The sequence below is a fragment of the Gallinula chloropus genome, assembly GCF_964237585.1.
Source record: "Gallinula chloropus genome assembly, chromosome: 20".
NCBI classification, from domain to species: domain Eukaryota; kingdom Metazoa; phylum Chordata; class Aves; order Gruiformes; family Rallidae; genus Gallinula; species Gallinula chloropus.
This window is the reverse complement of record NC_140105.1, coordinates 4,991,090-5,011,387: the sequence shown is the minus strand read 5'-3', so window position 1 is coordinate 5,011,387 and position 20,298 is coordinate 4,991,090. Positions and strand designations below refer to the sequence as shown.

General features: G+C 49.5%; 1 protein-coding gene across 1 annotated transcript; it reads left to right on the top strand.

Annotated features, from left to right (window-relative positions):
- Nucleotides 1-31: 31 nt before the first annotated feature.
- On the top strand, nt 32-19,137 carry GGA3 (golgi associated, gamma adaptin ear containing, ARF binding protein 3; the record flags this gene model as incomplete). The annotated part of the gene is made up of 17 exons (XM_084273477.1): nt 32-71; nt 5,423-5,507; nt 6,600-6,675; nt 7,125-7,223; nt 8,319-8,442; nt 9,370-9,473; nt 10,030-10,110; nt 11,398-11,535; nt 12,704-12,785; nt 13,270-13,386; nt 14,361-14,624; nt 15,250-15,317; nt 15,717-16,027; nt 16,525-16,790; nt 16,987-17,156; nt 17,681-17,791; nt 18,924-19,137. 17 exons carry the CDS (start codon nt 32-34, stop codon nt 19,032-19,034), a joined length of 2,247 nt encoding a protein of 748 aa, XP_084129603.1. The 3' UTR covers nt 19,035-19,137.
- Nucleotides 19,138-20,298: the final 1,161 nt, after the last annotated feature.

Below are 20,298 nucleotides of genomic sequence, written 5' to 3'. Positions count from 1 at the left end.
CCGGGGCGGGGCCTCGCGCCGGGCCGGCAACATGGCGGAGGCGGAAGGCGAGAGCCTGGAGTCGTGGCTGAGTGAGTACCCCGCGACCCCGCCCCGGGCCGCGGCCCCGCTCCTCTCGGCCCCCGGGGTGCCCTGGCCGGGGCCCCTCAGTCCCGTTCACCCTCAGCCTGGGTGCCCCCGCCCAGCCCCGGAGCCCTTCCCCTCGCCTCGCCGCAGCCCTCCTCCCGCCCGTCCCCGCGCCGGCCGGGGCCGCCCTGGGGGGCTGGCGGGGCGGTGTGCGGGCAGCCCGGGGGACGGCGCCCGGCAGGGGGGACGTGCGTGGGGCTGCGCCCTGCGTGGGGGCAGGAGGGCCGAGGCCTCCCCTCTGCCCGGAGGTCGCTGCCGCCGGCAGCCCCGCGCCGGGACGGCATCAGCGAAGGGGCGATGCGGAGCGGGGCGGCGGGGCCCGGCGGCGGCAGGCCTTGCAAACCCGCAGGGTGCTTCCTGGGAGGTGCGAGGCTGCCTGGCTTTCGCTCGTGTAGGTCGGCGCCTGCATGGCTGCCGCCTTTCTCGCCCGGGGAGGCTCCCGGAACGCGTCCGTCCCCGCTGTCCGCCTCCCCTGCCCGGTCCCCGCTTAGCTGCGGTGCTGCTCGGGCTCTGGGGAGCTGCCGGGCTTCCCCCGGCACATCCTATCCCCGCGTTACACAACCGCGCTCGGCGGGCAGGCACAGCCTGCTTTGTGCCTGGCTGCGGTGTCGGGGGGGGAGTCGGGGGTGTCCATGCCCTACAGACTGGAATACTCAAAAATCCCCTGTCAGGATAAGGTGTGCTTGTAGCACAGAGTCTTAAAGGTTAGAGACTGGGGCAAGGGGGAACCCCCCTCCCCAAACACAGCTTGTTCATCCGCAGCCCTGGCTGGGTGTCTCCCCACGCTGGGTCTGTCCCTGCTGTCCGTGAGTCGGCTGGCTTTCAGGCTGCTGGCTCTACAGAACCTGGTGCTGTGGGATCCCGACCCAGCAGCTCAGGAAGTGATTCCTGAATGAATCAGTCATACCAGTAATCGTTCCACATGTTTTCCAGGGGCTCCTGCTGGGAGGGCGTCTTGAGCATCACCAGCTTATTGCCTAGGTTTTCTGCTTTTTTTATTAGTTATTTGTTTGATTACAGAAGCGAGTGAAGTTCCTACATCATCAGGCGCCAGGCAAACAGCAGATGATCATTACCCAAAATACCTTAGAGTATAACATCTGGTACCCTTTTGGTGTTGTCCTTCTATACAGGAGGTTAAATGATTCTTGTTCTTTCTTGATAATTTTATATAAAATTCAAATGCATGCGTGGTATCATCATGTATTATAGGAGCTACCAACTAAATGATGTTTTCAGCTCTTATTTCTCATTTTAGATCAATCCATTCTGTCCCCTTACTGGTTTTGCTCCTCCTCTGAACTCCCACAGTTTGTCAATATCTTTAATTGTAGCCAGCGAGACACATGAAGAAACACCCACATCCCTTCCTTTTAATCTCTCTGAGGAGAACTGACTCACCGAGTTCGGTCTGCCTGTGAAAACATCTCTAGTAGGGAGGATATTTTAGATTGTGTAGCCTGGGAAGCTTCCTGGCGGTTTGTGTTGTGAGGTTATTCTTTAATTGTGGAAGTTAAGAGAGGAGTTATCTCCCTTGGCCAAGCAGGAGGATGTTCAGTCAGCGGAGAGCATATGCTTAAGGAGTAGCGTTGCAAAGGCCTTACTCACTGTAGGAAGTATTGCAGCGAGCCTGATTGCAGAGGTGTTGGCATTTTTCAGGGCTGGAGTGTTGCTCTCTCATTTAACAGGATGCGTTTATGCCTGGTCACTGCTACAGTGATTTGTGCTGGTGTGAGTGTATCGCTCCTCCTCCCGTGGCAGGGGAGCACAGAGTGTTTCGTGGAGGTAGTAAATTACCAGAGGAGTCGTGCGGGCCAGGAAGGCAGAGCAGGAGGGCTGGTGCATCTGAGTGCTCTGCCCAGGCCTCCTGAGGGCTGGCTGCTTGTAACCATCGCCGAGCTGCGCTGTGCCTGACGCTGCCCTTCAGGGCCTGCGCTCGCTGCGCCCTTACTGGAGGGAAGGGCCACGATTGCTCAGCTCATCCAAGGTCCCAGCCATGGGAAGAGGGAGAATTTCTTATTGCCAATGGTTTTATTTGAGGCTTTTGATAGGCAGCCTTCCACACTGCCCTGCCTCTGTCATCAGGTGGAGTCACAGGCCCGTGAAGTAACATCATCCTCGTGTCCTAATGCTGCAGCAGGATCTGCACTTGAGCCAGTGATGATCTAGCATCTTCCTGCCTCCTGCCTTGTTTCAGGCAGCTGGGATGTGAGGAAGTGATCCGTTCCCTTCCCTCCCTGCCGGCAGGCTGCTCTTCTGCTGCACTTAGCTGAAATAGAAGAGGAGGTTAGAAAATACTGTCACTTGCACAAACACAGCTGGATCCTCTGACTGTAGCGCTGCCTTTTCTGCTGCATGCACAGGGAAGCTTATTGTGTCACACTCCTGTCAGGCTTAGGCAACGTCTGGCTCTGCAATAGATGCAGATGGAGAAAATATTACGATTGTCTCTTCTTTTTTTTTTTCCTCCTTGTATTGTCATGGGTCAGCATCCTCCTCATCCCTGCAATACAAACAGAATCCAGCTGCTAGACTCGACACGCTTGGGCTGGGGATTCCCAATTCATAGGCTAAGCCTGACCTGGGGAAACCCTTTGTCTCATTTCAATGCAGAAGTAAACCCAGGAAAACGTGAGCATTCCTGACCTGTCAGGTCTGTGCTTCTCTGCGTCCCAACCTTGCTCCTCTATGGAGAAAACAAGCACTTTTGTTCCAGATCTAATGATGAATGTGAATGTTGACTCATTAGCATTCCCAGGTCGACTGAGGGCTGGATGGCTCTGATGATTGGGTCAAGTATGAAGCAACGAGGTGTCCTAAGCACAGTGGGGTCTGGAAGCTGCTTGCAGCAGAGACAGCAGCAGGATTGGGGCAGGGCTGAGAGTTTTGTTCCCAGCTTTCTCATTCAGATTCACTTGGCTGCCAACGTGAAATGGAGTTTTCAGGATGGGACCTGGTGAACAAGTGTCTCTAAAAGCAAAATGTGTAATTGCTACTAAACCAGCGTTTCAAAAGAGAAGCCAAGGGTTTGATACTCCAGACTCTGTACTGGAACGAGTCCTTGCCTGTAAGGGTTGAAGCATCTCTGTGAGGCAGTGCAAAGGAGTTCCCTGGCCACATTTGAAGCATTCTGCAGAAGAAGAAAGGATTTAAGTTTGTGCCTTCATGTCTGTGATAGCTTCACATAGGGATGCCCTGAAAAGGTTAAGCAAGGTTGTTTAGCTCATCTGGGGTGCTGTGCTCACATGGCTGTACTGAGGTTGGTATCCAAACCAGTTTAGCTATCTGTACACACCAGTGTGATCTGTCATGCAAACACATCAGACTCTAGAGCCAGGGCAGGACTTCTGGTCAAGCTTATTAACTTTTATGAACTGGGCTTTCACGTGGAGATCTTATGAGGAATTTCTTCATGTGGATCACAACTTCCCCGCAGTAATCTCTCTCTGCTTCTGAGACTTTACTCTCTTTATGTGAGAGCTTTTGGTGAAAAAACTTAGATGAATCAGAACCCAATCTGAGAGTGTGCAGTAATCCAGTGTCAGTACAAGAAATGCCCACAGCAGCTTTAAAATGAACATTTGTAACATGGAAATGTGGGTTACATTCCCCTGTTTGTACCAGGTCTCTTTCCCAATTTCAGGCTGTGCAACCAAGGAAGAGTTTGCTTAGTTGAGTGTCTCTGCTTGTTTGTGCTCTTCCTGTCTTTATTAAATAAAATCCACTAATAAAATCCACAAGCTTCAACCAGGAACCATATTTGTTCCACCTCTGCCCACAGAGCAGCAAAGATGCTTCGGAGCACCCAGCCACAAGACTTTAGATGGCTGTAAGTCCCTGGTTTCATGATGCTTCCAGGCTGTTCAGCAGTGTGGTAGTAAGGTGTAAGTGCCACATATGTTTTGAACAGTTGCTTGGCTCTGCAGCAGCTGTGTTTTAAACTCAGCCTCCCTTGCATCTCCTGAGATCAAAAATCAGCTTGATAGCTTAGTGCAACAAGATGCGATCCTGCAGCTGGTGCTCCCTGGCCTTTTGCTTGTTGAGAGTCCTGTGGATGTGAGCAGCAGGCACAGAGATTTGCCTCTGCAGGTGTGATCCCTGGAAGAATTCACCAAATGGCTTTGCAGCCACCCTTCAGTAAGGAGTAAAGTAGGAGCAAACTTCTAGGGCTGCAGCAGTGGGGGGACTGGGGTGTGCTGTGACAGTGAGGGTGCAGAGTAGGTGTTTGACAGCTGTTTTTATCTGTCTGGGGAAAGGTAAAAGGATATGTCACATAGCATGTGTTTGTTTCTGTGATGAAAGTGGAGGGGTGTGTGCTGGTTGGTTTTTTTCCTGCCCTCCTTTCCCTGCTCTGTGCTGCCTGGCTAAGCAGGATTTTCTTTGCTGTATCTATTCCCATTGTATTAACATTTTACAGAAGGTTTCTTAAATGCCAACCCCTGTCTATGTAGCTACAGCATGGTGTTTCCTCCCTCACAAGAAAGAAAAATCATCATGTCCAGTCATCTTGGCTGGAAAATTAGGTTAAAGCAGGAATCTTGTCTACTGTACATTATCAGAGTTACGTAGGATACATGGAGAAGATGCATTTGTAGCAGAAAGAGATGCTGATGGCCTCTCTGTTCTGCAGTCAGGGCAGTAAGTAAAGGTCCCTGAACCTTCTAGAGCCTGAAATAGCCCAGTGAGTAGAGTATAAACATCTTGGTTTGGGCATATAGGATTTGCATTCCTGATGGGGTGCAGGCTGTGGGGTTTATTACTTGTATAATAATAAATTCCAGCTCATAATTCCCAGGAGAAACGTGAAGGCATCTAATAAATCAGCTGGCACTCTAAAAACAAGCATTAATGCTAAATGACTGGTGTTAAACAACTGATGTTCCAGCTCTGACTTCTGCACAACTCCTAGGGAATACAAAAATAATTTCCTGTGTAGAAAGTGTGAGGGTTTGGTCTTTAAGGAGTTTAATGTTATAGCCAAATAGAAAGAGACAGCGTTTCAGACAGAGGGGAACTGTGTGAGCTCAAATCTTGTACTCTCACTATGAAAACAGCCTGTTTCTCTAAGTAAGATTTGGCACCTGTTTGGTTGGGGTTTTTTTTGGGAAAGCAGTGATTCTTGTGGGATATTTGGCTGTGTGACTTGGACACACTCTTCTCCCTGAACAGACCATGTGTGAACTTCTTTCTTCTTTTCTTGTAGTTGGGAATGGATGTCAAATGCTCTTCTCTAGGAAAGGCATGACCTTTTATGCTGCTGCTTGATTTGTAACGTGTTCTCTTTCCCTTACCAAAGATAAAGCCACTAACCCATCTAACAGGCAAGAAGACTGGGAATACATCATCGGATTCTGTGACCAGATCAACAAAGAACTTGAAGGGTGAGTGTCCTGAACAACTCTGGACTTAATAAATTAACATTCACTGTTTAAAGTGTGTCATTTGGCCATCAGACTGTCATGTTTTCTTTTATATGTACTGAAGGGCTGAATGAACTGGGGCTGTTCAGCCTTGAGAAGAGAAGACTGAGAGGGGATCTGGTTAATGTTTATAAATATCTCAAGTGTGGGACACAAGGGACATGGGCAGCCTTTTCTCAGTGGCTGTGGGGACAGGACAAGGGGCAATGGCCTCAGGTTGGAGCATAGGAAGTTCTGCACCAATATGTGGAAGAACTTTTCCCCAGTGAGGGTGAGGGAGCCCTGGGACAGGCTGCCCAGGGGGTGTGGAGTCTCCTTCTCTGGAGAGATTCCAGCCCCATCTGGATGCAACCTGTGTGACCTGTCCTAGGGACCCTGCTCTGGCAGGGGGGTTGGACCCGATGGGCTCTGGAGGTCCCTTCCAACCCCTCTGATTCTGTGAATATCACAAGGAGGATCTGGCCACCAAAGAAACAAGATGCTGTGAAGTGTGCTTTCTTCTCTGTGAAAGCAGCCGAGCCTCAGGAAAATGGGAGCTCTGAATCTGCCTCTAATGTCAGCTGCAGGGTTCTCACCTAGCCCAAGTTATTGTTTGCCAGCCTGTAAAACAGGGCTACAAGTGCCTGATGGGGCTTCACATCTTTAAAACCTTTACAAGGCTTAACTGAGGAAGCCTCCTGGGGCACGACATTCCTGTGAGCTAAGGACAAAGTGTTTTCTGCTGGAAAAAGGAAACTAACGCCAAAGAAATGATTTCCTGGGCTGGGGACTGTACTGGGAGTTGTTTGGCCCCTCCCAGGGAGGAATCTGGAATTGCTGGCTCAGACTACCTACCTCATTTCCTTTCATCCATGCAAACACCCCAGCTTACAAAGGTGCCCTGAACACTTTGCGTTAGCCTGTGTACACTGAGGGGGAGATAAAAAGTCCTAAATGGCCTTCCCTTTACTTATGTGAAAGACATCTCGTTTGGACAGCAGGATTTGGGAAAGTCTGAAAAACCCTTCAGCATGGTGCCTTCTTAGTTTGTAACAGGGATCTGCTTTGTTTCAGGCCACAGATAGCTGTGAGACTCCTGGCTCATAAAATCCAGTCGCCACAGGAATGGGAGGCAGTCCAAGCCTTGACAGTAGGTAGTCCTTACCCTCCTCTTAAATCATTTTAGGTCATCTGTGTGGAGTGTAAGGGGTGCACAGTGTGTCAGCGGGGTTGGCTGGGGCTAGTTTGGGGCTGGATGTCCTGATTCCAAGCTGCTGGGTGGGAGGATGGTTACGGAATTGAAGCACCTGGATTTCTCATCAGTGGTAGAGCAGTCAGAAATAACTCTGGGTTGGATTTAGCTGCTTTCCTTTGTTATCTTCAGGTGAGATTTGTGTTCATTGTTACGAGACCTAATGGTGAGATAACTGACTATGCATAGCTGAGGGTGGGAGACCTTGCTCTCTCACCCCTAAGCGTGGGAGATGGTGCCTGTGTTGCCACAGGTCCTTCAGCTCCTCCACAAGCAGACCACAGTGATGCTGTTACCACAGGGTTTTGCTGTTCCCTTCATCCCTTGTTTTCATTACCTGACTGCAGGTGCTGGAAGCCTGTATGAAGAATTGTGGGAGAAGATTTCATAATGAAGTAGGGAAATTTCGCTTTTTAAACGAGTTAATAAAAGTTGTATCTCCAAAGGTTAGTCCCAGAGTATTATGGCTCTATTTACTGTCTGGTTGGGCTCCATAAGCTACAGGCAACATCCCAGATGTTTGCAGTGCTCTGTCTGGCTTGTTGCTGTTGGGCTCCAAGGGTTGATGAGCAGATCATTTGGGGGGGATGCAGTATACCTGATGGGGCTCTTCATGCTCTGCAGTGGGTTTAGGCACTATAAAATTGCCATTCAGCTTCACTGAAGGAAGAAGAATGTAAAGATAATCTTGCAATAGATGTGTAGGCATGCAAAATGTAGATGTTGTACTTGGAAATGTGGTCTGGTGTTGGACTTAGTAGGGCTGGATAGATGGTTGGACTTGATGATCTTGAAGGTCTTTTCCAACCGAAACCATTCTGGGATTCAAGAGTGTAAGTTAGTGAAGGTTTGGGTGGGGGGTAGTATGCTCTGCCTACTGTATTCCCAGTAAGTTGTCCTTATTTACCATCAGTGTGTAGTCTCTGTGCTGTTCAGAGCCTTCATGAAACTCCAGGGCTTCTAAACCTTGGGCTGTGTTTTTTAAAGAAAACCAGAATGCAGAAACCAAGAGCCCCAGCAGCAGTGTCTGGGGCTGAGATGCAGAGGTTAAAACAAGCCTCAGCACCACACTGCAGGGTTCTAATGCTCACCCTGCTGCTGACCTGCTGTGTGAAGGGTGCCTGGCCAGGTCCTCAGCACAGCAAGTGTTTAATGTGGTGAAAATAGACAGAGGCACCCCAAGGCATGGCTGATGCTGTGAAGTAGTCCAAGATTCTTTCCCATGAGACAGTGGCAGGGGGGATGTGTGTTTATCTGTACTGCTGAAATTTTTACATAGCAAAATCCTGGAACCAACAGAACAGCTGTTCTTTCTTTTGCTGAAGATAATCACAAAGCTTCTCTTCTTCTCTTAACCATTAATTCAGAGGTATTGGAGGAATGTTTGTTTTCCTCTTAACAAGATATATCTTGGATCATCTTGGAACTTGGATTATATGCCTTTTAGTGTATATCACTGAACCCCCTTCCTCTGGGTTTGGGCTTTATTCTTAAGAATAAATGAGCAATGTGGAAAACTGACATCTTTTTCCCACTCTTAGTACTTGGGAGACCGAGTCTCAGAGAAGGTGAAGACCAAAGTCATTGAGCTGCTGTATAGCTGGACAGTGGCATTGCCAGAAGAATCCAAAATCAAGGATGCCTATTACATGCTGAAGCGACAAGGTAGGAAGTCAGCTGCTCACTCATGCACTCTCTCCTGTGCTTCAAGCAGAGGTTTCACAAAATATACAGCTTCTAATTATATGGGGTCAAGGCAAGCTCTGAGAAGAGGTAGAACAAGGGCAAAATTCCCTGAAAAGCTGCTTGTTATATTTAAATGCCTTGGCTTTTGTAAGTAGGTTGGTGAAGCACCTGGCAAATGCTTCTCTTTTGGTGTGCAGGGCTTTGCTTCACATTTTTCTGGAAGTAGTTATTAAATAATTTGAACAAGTCTAAAGCAAAATAAGAGCATCCATGTAGCCTTTTGTGTTCTTTTAACTGGATGACTTTACAATTGTACCTTTAGTTCAGCTGATAGAAATATCTTGTGTAGGCACAGTGAAAAAAGCTCAGCTGAGAATCATGCAGCTTCAACACAAGAACAACTGGCTTCAGGGAAGCTCTTGAGGGAGAGCACAGATCCAGGGACTGGACAGTGGAACAAGCAGGGCGCTTGGCTCTTCCCCCACTCGTGGTTATTATGGTCTGCTCATCACCCCATTTTGCACTGCTCTCTGCTCTCCCCACTCAGCTCGTTGCTACAAACCAATGTGGTGCCCTGGGGTTTGCACAAGGCTGGGTTGTCTGAGGCTTCACTCAGTGCTCTAGCAGCTCATGTGGAAGGAGCAGAGACAATAGCAGAGAGCTGTTGGTTATCCTGAGCTATTAGAGGAGCAATGTGGACAGGCTGTGAGAGGAGCTTTGGCCCTTATCAAAGAAAACTTTACTTTTCCAGCCAGGATGCTCGGTGATTTTGACCCTGTATTGTTCATTAGAGCAGTGCACTGGTATCAGCAGCCAGATTGGCTCTGTGTTTGCTTTGATAGCAGCCTGTGACCAGCTGGGTGCATTGCCTGTGGAAACCCACATGGGTTCCTTTTCTGCTTCCAGGGATCGTGATGTTTGATCCTGTGATTCCTGCAGACAGAACCCTGATTCCTTCTCCACCACCTCGTCCCAAAAACCCCGTGTTTGATGATGAGGAGAAATCCAAGGTATAGTGAAGTCTTGTATCACAATCACTAATGATAAGTGATTTCCTAATGCACACCTAGAACAAGGAAGGGAAGTTTGCTAATTCAGCTTTGATCTTTGGGGATAGAGCTCCTTGGTTTCACAGAGCTGGTTGGTTTGAATACGACTGCTTTGTCCACCTACCTGACCTGAAATTGCAGCTCAGGCCACGTCTGTGTTCCTGGTGTGAGAGTATTCCTGGTTAAAGTGCTGCCCTGCTGTAATACTACAGGGCAGAGGATATTTCATGCACAGGACCAAAAAATATGTATGGGAGGAATAATTAACTAGTGTCAGAAGTTTCAGTGATTTCACAGTATCTGTCCTCTGTAGAAGCAAGAATGCAGCAACCCACAGAATATAATAAACCACAGATGACTCCCACTGGGCTCACTGCAGCTATGAAAGCAGCATAAGCTTTGTAATAGTGGGCTTGTATCTCTTTTCCCCTGAGTTGCTCACTTAGATTCCTCTTGCTGCTTCCCTTTGCCAAAGGGTCTTTATTTGTTTCCTGAATATCCTCTTCTCATCTTACAGCTTCTAGCCAAACTGCTGAAAAGCAAAAACCCAGATGATTTACAGGAGGCCAACAAGCTTATAAAATCCATGGTAAAAGAGGTAAGAAAATCCTGTAGGATTGGTCTCAGTCAGCAGTCTGCTTTGCAGGTTTTAAGCTCTACAAAATGTTGGAGAGCTTTGAGATCATGTGAATGGCAACACCTGGGTTTTTGGGGCTCCAGGAGCTTGCCTTAGTGCATTCCTTAGTTAAGCTGTGGGGACTCAATGAGACTGACCATGAGCAACATCCAAACTTTTGTTACTTTTTTAAAAACACATGATGCTGCCAACTTCTGTCTAGCCCCCAGCATATTAGGGGTGCCATCTGATGACTTAGCAGGGCTCTGTGTTGAATTTTTGACTCCAGCTCACAGCTGGGAGATGTTTATATCACAAAAATGTCTATGGTTGGTCTCTCTGGTGGAGGACAGGGCAAGAAGGGGTAAGGACTCAATGCCCCTTGTTGTAATTAAATACGTTCTCATCACTCAAGGTGGTATTTCATGTCAGGGTTTGGTGGGAGCATGCAGTACCATCCCTGGATATGAGGACCAAGTCACTGGACTGGGTCTTCTCCCAAGCTGGCTTTACAGGGACACCTCCCTGTTTGTGGAGATGTGATACATCCACCCAGGGCAGTCACTGGAAACACCAGAGTCTGGGAAATGACTCAGTGTTTCTGGAAAGAAAAAAAAAAAGAAAGAAAATAGGATAGCTTCTGGCCTGAAAGAGGCTGTGCAGGTTACTGCAGTCTTTCCATTAAAGCTTCTCCTGTCCCCAGGGCAGACTCTCCTACATCTTTAGTTGGAATCTCAAATCAGAGATGGGTGGAGATTTTCTTGTTCCTAGTACATGGTTTGCTTCAAACACATCTTTTGTAACATGGCATCAAGTGACTGGGGGGAAAAAAAAAAGTTTTAATCTTCTGACAGGTCAGAAAGAAACTTTTGGAAACTTTTCTATTCTTAGTGGTATAATTATAAATTAAATTCTATTTAATGATACTTTTTGGAAATACAGGGGTGCCTGTAATTTCACACCAGTGGTGCAATAAAATAAGCCAAGCTTCACATGAATGGAGAGGTTGGTTTGGGTTTTTTTTCCTTAGCTTAACCTTAAACAGACATTACTTGACATGACTTACAGGTGATACCTGTTCTTGTGACCCCCTGGACCTTTACAGAGAGATTCCAGCCCCATCTGGACACTGACCTGTGCAATATGAGCTGGGGAGCTGCTTTGGCAGGGGGGTTGGACCCCATGATCTCTTGAGGTCCCTTCCAACCCCTGTGATTCTGTGATTCTGTGATTCTAACTCACTTTTTACACCTGTTTCACACCCTGAAGGACGAGGCTCGGATTCAGAAGGTGACGAAACGCATGCACACCCTGGAAGAAGTAAATAACAACGTGAAGCTGCTGAATGAGATGTTGGTTCATTACAGCAAAGAGGACTCATCAGAGGCTGACAGGGAGCTCATGAAGGTGAGCCTGAGCTGCTCCTTCCTCCCAGACACCCTGGAGCCAGTCCTTTCTTCTTACGGGCTTGAGTTTTGGGGGGAGTTCCAAACAGTGCAGTAAAATGCAGAGCATCAACAAGAAACAAGAGTAGTTGTTGGAACCAGCAGGAAAGAAAATAACTGGTTTTAACACCTGTCACTAAAGGACTCAGTGGGTAATATCTTGGTTTTGCACATGCTTCACATGAGGTACAGCTGCTCTCCAAAGATGCTGTGTGGCAGAATCCAGAAGTTGCTGTTTCCAATTCTTGCTTCTGTTCAAACACGCTGATTGCAGATCATGACTGTCCCTTACAGCACTGTGGATGGGTAAGCAGAAGGCTGAACAGGACAGAAAATGTCCTCCCCTTCAAAGGAAGAGTTCTAGTTAGTGTTAGGAGGCTGGGAGATTGTTAAGGTAGAACTCAGAACAGCCCCCAGGGACTCCTGGGTAGGCCCAGGGGAGTGGCACCTTACCTCACTGAAAAGTTAAAGCAACTTGGTTTTAACAGCCAGCTCTTGAAACAGTGGTAAGAAGCTTCAGAAACCAGTTTGTTTCTGTGAAACATTTCCTCTTGTCACTCTTCTGTGGGGCTGCAGACTCTGCAGGTCATAGTTGCAGCCTGACAGAATCACAGAGTCACAGGGGTTGGAAGGGACCTCCAGAGCCCATCGGGTCCAACCCCCCTGCCAGAGCAGGGTCCCTAGGACAGGTCACACAGGTTGGCAACCAGACAGGTCTGGAATATCTCCAGAGAAGGAGACTCCACACCCCCTGGGCAGCCTGTCCCAGGGCTCCCTCACTGTGAAAAAGTTCTTCCACATATTGGTGTGGAACTCCCTGTGCTCCAACTTGAGGCCATCGTCCCTTAAAGCATAATTGTTGAAGCACAGCTCAGCTTCCTCAGGTGCTTAGGGACTACTGCAATACAGGGATCAGATGTCCCTCTTGGACTGGAGCTGGCTGTAGGTGCTTCGCAGCCCTGCCGGGAGGGTCAGCATGTTCAGCACCACAGGTGTGTTCAGCACAAGGGGGCTGGTTTCTCTGTTCTGGGCTTTCCAGCGCCTGTCTGGGGAGTCAGTCTGTGCTGATGGGTGTTGCTGACAGTGGCTCCTGGCTGATGAAGCCCTTTATCCTAAACCTTTCTTTCTAGGAGCTCTATGAAAGGTGTGAAACCAAGAGACGGACGTTATTCAAGCTGGCCAGTGAGACAGAGGATAACGACAGCAGTTTGGGTAAACAAAGCTACATCTCTCTCTGGTTTTTTAACTGCTTTTGTGACCTGTGACTGTGCAAGGGTTCAGCCAGGGAATGGCTGCTCTGAAGGTGCCTCTTTGCTCTGGATGTGCTTTGCTTTGAGCAAGCAGATAAAAGACACGGTCCTTGCTTCTTTATGCTTATCACTTAAACCCAGGCAAGGACTTGACAGAGTTGGTGGTTAGGGAGGCTGGGGTGATCATGGGGGACAGCTGCTGCTTTGGAGGTGGAAGGGAGCTGCTGTGGGGAACAAAGCCTTGGACTTCTTGTTTCACTGATACTGTAACATGCATGGAGTTAGAAAGGCCAGAGCATTGCTTAGAGGAGCATGACAAAGAGTAGTGGAGCTCATAGCCAAATAATTACAGTTTTTCTTGCTGATTATTTATTTGATAACTGAGTACTCAGTGGGAGCAGAGTTACTAAAGTCTTGGAGGTTGTTTTTGTCTCTCTCACATGTAGGGGATATTCTGCAGGCCAGTGACAATTTATCCCGTGTGATAAATTCCTATAAAAAAATAATAGAGGGGCAAGTGATCAATGGTGAAGTGGATCTCCCTGTGGTGCCTGGAGTGGAAGGTGAGTTCCTGGGAAACCAACGGTTTAATTTTGAATCTTGCAATTCCAAGTCCTTTTGGATGGGGTTTCCTATAAATGTTGGTGAAGTAGGCTACTGGTGTGTTAGTTTTGTCACTCAGAGGGGGACAAGACAGTCCCTAAGTAGTAGATAGACAGTTCTGGGCATGAGCCACTTGCTGCAGGCTTGTGTTTTCCATTCCTGGTTCCATATTATTAAAACCCTTGATAACATCCACAGAAGCCTGTATCTGACCAGGCTGTGTGGCTGGAAGCTCTCATACACTTTCCTCTCCACGTCTGTCCTGTTTCTTAATGGTGATGTGTAAGAAGAGGATGATTTTATCAGAAGGACAATAGCAGGAGTGTGGGAGCTGGGCTGGTGTCCTGGCTTTGCCAGCAGTTCTGTTGGTGAATTTAGGCCAGTTGCCTACTTCAAACTTTGGTTTCACCACACTCAGGGTGTGTGTGACACGATTGTCATTTGGGAGTCCCACATTTTGGCCTGGAGGACAGCAGAGGAATGTACAAATGCTGCCTGACTGCATCTTACTGGCATGAGGCTTCCTGAATAGGAAGGGTATTCTAGATCCAGACAGAATGGATTTTCCTCAGCTCTCTGGTAGCCTTTGCTTATTGTAACTCTGCAGGGTCCCCAAAAGCCTCATCTGAGCTCAAAAAACTTTGAAAAGATTACAAATTACACTACAAGAAGTGCTGGGGCAAGAGCAGGGGTTGAAGCAGACGTTGCTCTTCAGCAAGAGATTTCCTAAGTGTCTGGGTTGATTTCAGCAGCTCATGGACAGCTGGTGGTTAGGCAGAAAGCACACAGGCTTTCTGTGCTGGAGAGCCCTAAGCCACGATTAAACAAGGATCTGTGTCACCTAAACCACCTCTGATCATTTCTTCTGTACGTTGGGTTTGCTCTGAGCCTTCTGCCTTCTTTCCTACTAGTGCTCTTCTCCTGTCCACTGCAGGGAGTAACTCCACAAACAATCTCAACACCCTCATTGACCTGGCTGGATTAGACGTCACCAGCACCCCGGCGCCTCCAATGCCACCCAGCACCCTGGCACCAGCCCCCACAGCAGCCCCAGCCGAAATCCCCATTCTCCCACCTCCCCCCCAGGCATTTGTGCCAGTGAGGAGCAGTTCCTCCAGCCAAGTGGAAGCCACCCCTGCTCAGCAGAGCAGCACGGCCAACTCCCTCTCCTTGCTGGATGAGGAGCTTCTGTGCTTAGGTAAGACACCAAAGGGTCCAGAAAACTGCTACTTAATCCAGGCTTAACAAAGACTGCTTTCTTCCTTTGGCACAAGGGGGCTGGCTGCATGTATGGCAAGCCTAAGAGGAGCATGAGATGCCTCTGGAGAGGTCCAGAGGATGCTCCTTTGTATCACCCAGAGTGCAACACCCTGGCACTGAGTTGTTACTAAAAGCTCTGAGCCTCCCCAGGAGGCTGCCAGGGACGCAGCAGCTGGAGCGTGGTTGTGGTCTGATGGCTGGAGGTACAGGACACGCCGTTTGCTGTGGGTTTCACCCCGAGTTCAGAGCTGTGCTGGGGGGCAGGATGCCTCCCAGGGGCTGTGTGCAGGAGCCTGCAGAATGCCTGTCTGGGGAGAAGCAGAGCACGCTGCCAGTCAGGCAGGGTTGGAGGAGCTGCGTGCAGGGGGTGACTGTCAGCTTCTGATGCTGTCAGACTCCCTTCTTCATCATAGACTTGTATGATTCTATCACTTGCAGCCCATGTCAAGTTTGGGCTCTGGCTGAGCTGAATCAAGTAGTTTGATGGTACAGAAACAGTGGCCAGGGGATGACACCTAATTCATTTTCTCCTCCAGTCACCTGCTTGTTATTTTTCCTTTCAGGCCTGAATGACCCAGCCCCTCCAGCAGCGAAGGAGACCTCAGAAAACAGCCAGTGGAGCATGTTTGAGGTACAGAGGAGGGTTTCTGGGAAAGGGGAGGGAGGGATTGTCATCGTGGGAGGTCTCAAGACACACTCTGTCACCTTGGAGAAACGTGATCACACATGCAGGCAGAGGGGCAGCTGTTCCTGAGGGGAAGTCTGGCTTAGCCCTAAAATCTGGGATAGCTCTGTCTAAACAGAGTAGATATCCCTGAACCTGGCTTTCTTAGTTTCCCATCTGTCCCCCCTGATGTTAGCACTTCCTTTGCTTAAATTACAGATCAGATGTAGTCCTGACATAGGCCACAGACTTTGCTGCTTGCCACCCAGCACCTGTTTTTGCGGTAAATCTCTCTCCCTCTGTAACAGTGCCATCTCTGCAGCAGGAGGGAGCAGAGGGTTACTGTCCACTTGTCCTCTCTTTCAGAATGACCAGCTGGACTTGGATTTCTTTAATCCGAAGATGGTGACTGTTGCTTGCAACCCTGCAGGGAACCCTCTTCTCACATCACAGACCACGTGTGGAACATCAGTGTCCTCTGCTTTCACAGCCTCACAGACAGCTCCCAGCATCCCAGCACCAAACTCAGCACCATTCGTGTTCTCTGCTGGACCAGCTGCCCCTGCAGGGCCCCCCAAGACTATTCCAGCTGCTCCTGGGTACTTCAGCTCCTCTGTGGGGAACAATGTGTCACATAAGATGGATGCACTGGGACAACTCCTTGAAGAAGCCAAAGGGTAACTAAAAGTCCCAGACCTGGCTTTGTCTCTGCAGTTAGAAAGCCAGTATTACTGCAGCATTAGGTTCAGAGAGCAGACTTTCAGCTCCTGGGTTGAAACATGTGATTGGGATTTTTTATCTCAGAGGGTTTCAGTTTGCAAACTAATATGAGGGTCCCACCTCCATTAGGGAGAGGCAGGCACTGCTGGGTAGAACTCAGCAGCTGTGCTGCTGCCTGGCACTCATGTGCAGTGTAAAGTTGGACAGGCTGCTCACTTACAGAGGTCTTTGCCAAGGTGGGACACTTTCTTCTTGACTTAGGCATCACTTCTCTAACCCTGCCACCACCATTTTCCTTGTAGCTCTCCTTACAAGGTACTGCAGTAATCGCAGAGTCTAATTTGGCTCCAGGCCACTGCTTAATCCTTGTGATCTGCTCTTACCTCTGGGTTTGAGGTGAAATGCCTGCTTCTCTTTCAGCTCCATTCCCATGTTTTTTCTGTCTCTCTCACAGGACTGCCACCCAAGGCATGGCAACACCCTCAGTGTTCCCTGGGGTTACTCTGCCAACCACCATCACCGCTGCCCCATTAATAGCCCCTGCAGGGCTGCCAGCCGCTGCCCCCGGAACCCCTTCAGTTCCTTTCCCAAGCAGCTGCAGTGCTGGCTCAGGAAGTCCTCTCTTCCAGCCAGCATCGTTCCAGCAGCAAGGCAGTCCCATGAAAGCACCTGAGATTTCTTTGGCCAATGTCCACGTTCCCTTGGAATCCATTAAACCCAGTAAGTATCTCAGGATTTCCTCCTTTCTCTGAACATTGTTTTTGAACAGCAAAGCTCCTTGACAAAGCTTTATGGAGTGACAGGATGAGATTCCTCCTGCTCCCAGGCGAGCAGTCAGGTTGCCTGATGCTGCTACAGCTTGTCCTCTGCAGCAGCAGCAGCAGCCTGCATCCCTCTCCCCTTCTCTCCGCGGCAGGCAGCGCGCTGCCGGTGACAGCCTACGACAAGAACGGCTTCCGAATCCTCCTGCACTTCGCCAGGGAGTGCCCGCCGGGCAGGTCGGACGTGCTGGTCGTGGTAGTGTCCATGCTGAACACAGCCCCTCTTCCTGTCAAGAACATCGTGCTGCAGGCTGCAGTGCCCAAGGTGTGTGGCTCAGACCCACAGCAACATGACACTGCGTTCGGGAAGGGCTGGGTATGAACTTGGGGACTTGGGGCAGTCTGGTTCTACCCTTCTCTAGGCTGTGTTCTGCCTGTTGAGGTCTTTGGGAGTCACAGCTTCTAAAAGACAGCCTAAATCTGACAGTATGTTTTGTTCTGGTCTTCCTGCACCTAGATAATTTTGGGTGGCCAGCTTGTGTTTTGAAAACTGGCCCAATCTCAGTTGTGACATGATGAAGGGGTTTGTGTTAAAACCTCTGACAGAAGATAACTCACAGGAAGGTGCTGTTAGTGTTCACCTGGCCAGTGCTTTCACTGTGGCCTGACTTGTCAGCCTACCTGTTCCTCTCATGTTGTGCATCTCCCACCACCTCATCCTCGAGTGTGGATTGATTCTCTTCAGTTTGGACATGGTGTGGTTGTGTCCCCAGCCTGTACATGCTTCTGTTGTTGTCCCTGAGGGAGGAGATACAATCCCTGAAGTTCTGCTGTCTTTCTCATTGGCAGTCCATGAAGGTGAAGTTACAACCACCATCAGGCACAGAGCTGTCTCCCTTCAATCCCATCCAGCCGCCCGCTGCCATCACCCAGGTCATGCTTCTGGCAAATCCCACCAAGGTGAGAGGGGCTCTGGGGTTTATCCTGTCTTTGTCAGACAGATTTCCTGTGAGCTGAATTCTACAGAGGAGGATGGACCAAACATTTGAGCAGATGCAGCTGTTTGTTCCCAGCTTTTCCCTCCAGATGTGGTTGCTGCATAACGTTGGTGTTTGGATTCAGGGCTGGGGGGAGGCTGCATGGAGACCCATCCCCAACAGCCTTTGTCATCCAGGAGAGGTATGGGAAGGACCTGTACATTCCCCAGCGAAAGGGTGACAGTCCTACAGGGCTCAGCTTTACAGAGCAGCAATCAGCACTGGTCTGGCTCCCCTGTGCAATGCTGGTGCTGGGCTTTGGTGATAAATTGATGTCAGATGAGCTGGTGCTGTAGAAATAGTTTTCCTGCATTGAGGTTGTAGCTGGATGGACCTGAACCAACAGATGTCAGATCGTGGCTGTTCCATTAATCCCTGAGGATGTCCCTGTGACCAGTGTGACAGCGTGGTTAACGCTTCCATTTCCAAGGAGCTGGTTGTCCTTGCTGTAGTTTCTCATTTAAGCAGCTGCTCCATAAAGCTCCAAGCTGTGTCCCAGAGTAGTGTCTATTTATTTGACAAGTCTAGATGAGAACTTGAGAACTGCAACAAAAGGGCCCTTAAGGTATCAGCCGAAAGCTTTGAGATCCAGAAGGATCCGTGTCAGAGGGGTTTAGTGGATTGGTGAGAAACTTCAACTCAGAGGCACAGCGAGATCGCTCCCACCATTGAAGGACCAGTTCCACCTCTTGCTTGCTGCTTCACTAGGAATTTTGCAGAGCAGGATGAGGAATATTAATTTTGAAAACGTTGAACTATTCCAGCAGCGTTCTTCAGGCTCGCTAGAGAGCAGGGTGCTGACTGCCTATGTGTGAACTGTTAGCAGAGGTCATTTGTGCTTTTCTCACTGTTCCATGCTGAGCTTTTGAGGTATAAAAACTGTAAAGGAAGTTACTCCAGTTTGCTAAACAGCTGAACTACTCCATGAACTTGCCTTGGCCCTGTTCCCCTGCCATGTGCAATGTAAGTTCTGTGTGCTCTGTGGAGCTGTAACAGTGAAGAGTTTTGTTCAGGAGCTGTTCTCACATTGCTCTTGGGTTTTGTCTTTCCTGCAGGAGAAAGTGAGGCTGAGATACAGACTGACCTTCTCACTGGGAGACCAGCCCAGCACAGAGGTTGGCGAAGTGGATCAGTTTCCCCCGGTAGAGCAGTGGGGGAACCTATGACCTTAGGACACTGCCAGAGACTCTGTGACAGGACCAGGAAAGGATCCCACGGGACTGGAATGAATGTGGCGTGGGGAGGGACGCACATGCTATCCACTGGTGATGTTCGGCTTTGTTTACATGTCCTGACCACTCTGCTTGTAGCTTTAGTCCAGAATGTTTGCCCCACGGTGAAGGGGTCCTGGGACATTTATGCCAAGCGTGAACTGAGTGGTGGCCGGTAACAGGCAGTGCTGGCTGCTTTTCTCTCACCCCTGGGTGAATCTGGTTCTATCTTCCACTCCGTTAAGACTTGAAGTTATTGTATTTTGAGGGGAGAGCTGTCAGCAGAAGGGGCTTTGGTTGGCTTGTTCCTGTGCTGCTGTCCGGAGATACCTACAGGCAGGTGGGGTGATGATGCCACCGTGAGCTTCCTCAGTGCAGAGCCCTCACACGTGCCCTCCCTCGGACTCTCGCCGCCTCAGAGCCAGCCGGGACGCGCTGAGCATGGTGAGCAATAATGCTGCCTCTGGTTTTTTACACTGAAAAGGCACCTAGCTCCCTGCCTCCCCTCTGCTGCTTCGCTCCCCACACCCATGTAAGCAGACCCTTGGCTCTGTGCTGTGCGACGCTGCTGTACCTTTAGCTGGTGTATTTATACTGCTGGCTGCCTCCCCCTTGTACCCATTTTGGGCAGCTGGGGCTGAGTTTTGTAAGAGAATGGTTACACTGGGTATTTTTTCTGCCTTGGTTGCATTCTGCAGGGTGGGGAAAGAGGAAATGTGCGGTGAGGGGGTGAAGGGGGCTGGGACTCAGCAGTGAAGTTGGTGGAGGACGGCACCAGGAGCACGGAAACGTCTTTACAATCAGTTGGGGCAGTGACTGAATCGAGGGAAGGAGAGGTGCCTCTCAGGTCCCCTCATGCAGGCAGTGTTATTGTTTTAGTTGAATACTGTGTTTTATTGAGATGAGTACAATGCCATACGGGATGTAAATAGTAGAGCTATAGGATGTCTAAACAGGAACAAGCAGACCAAGGGAAGAAGGCTCCATGGGGCTGTGCCGATGCATGTGCTGGGTTTCACACCCTGTTCTGTCTGTTCCCTGTAGGACGTGGCTCAGTGCCACTGTCCCTACAGAAGGGAAAGTGGTTTTGCTGACGTCAGTGTTCTGCACTAGCGGGGCAGCAGAGCTGACCCCTCCAGCTACACTCTTACTAGGTTTAAACCCCCAAAATTGGATTCTGGCAGTCCCTTCCTTTGCCCATCTCACTTTCCAAGCTCAA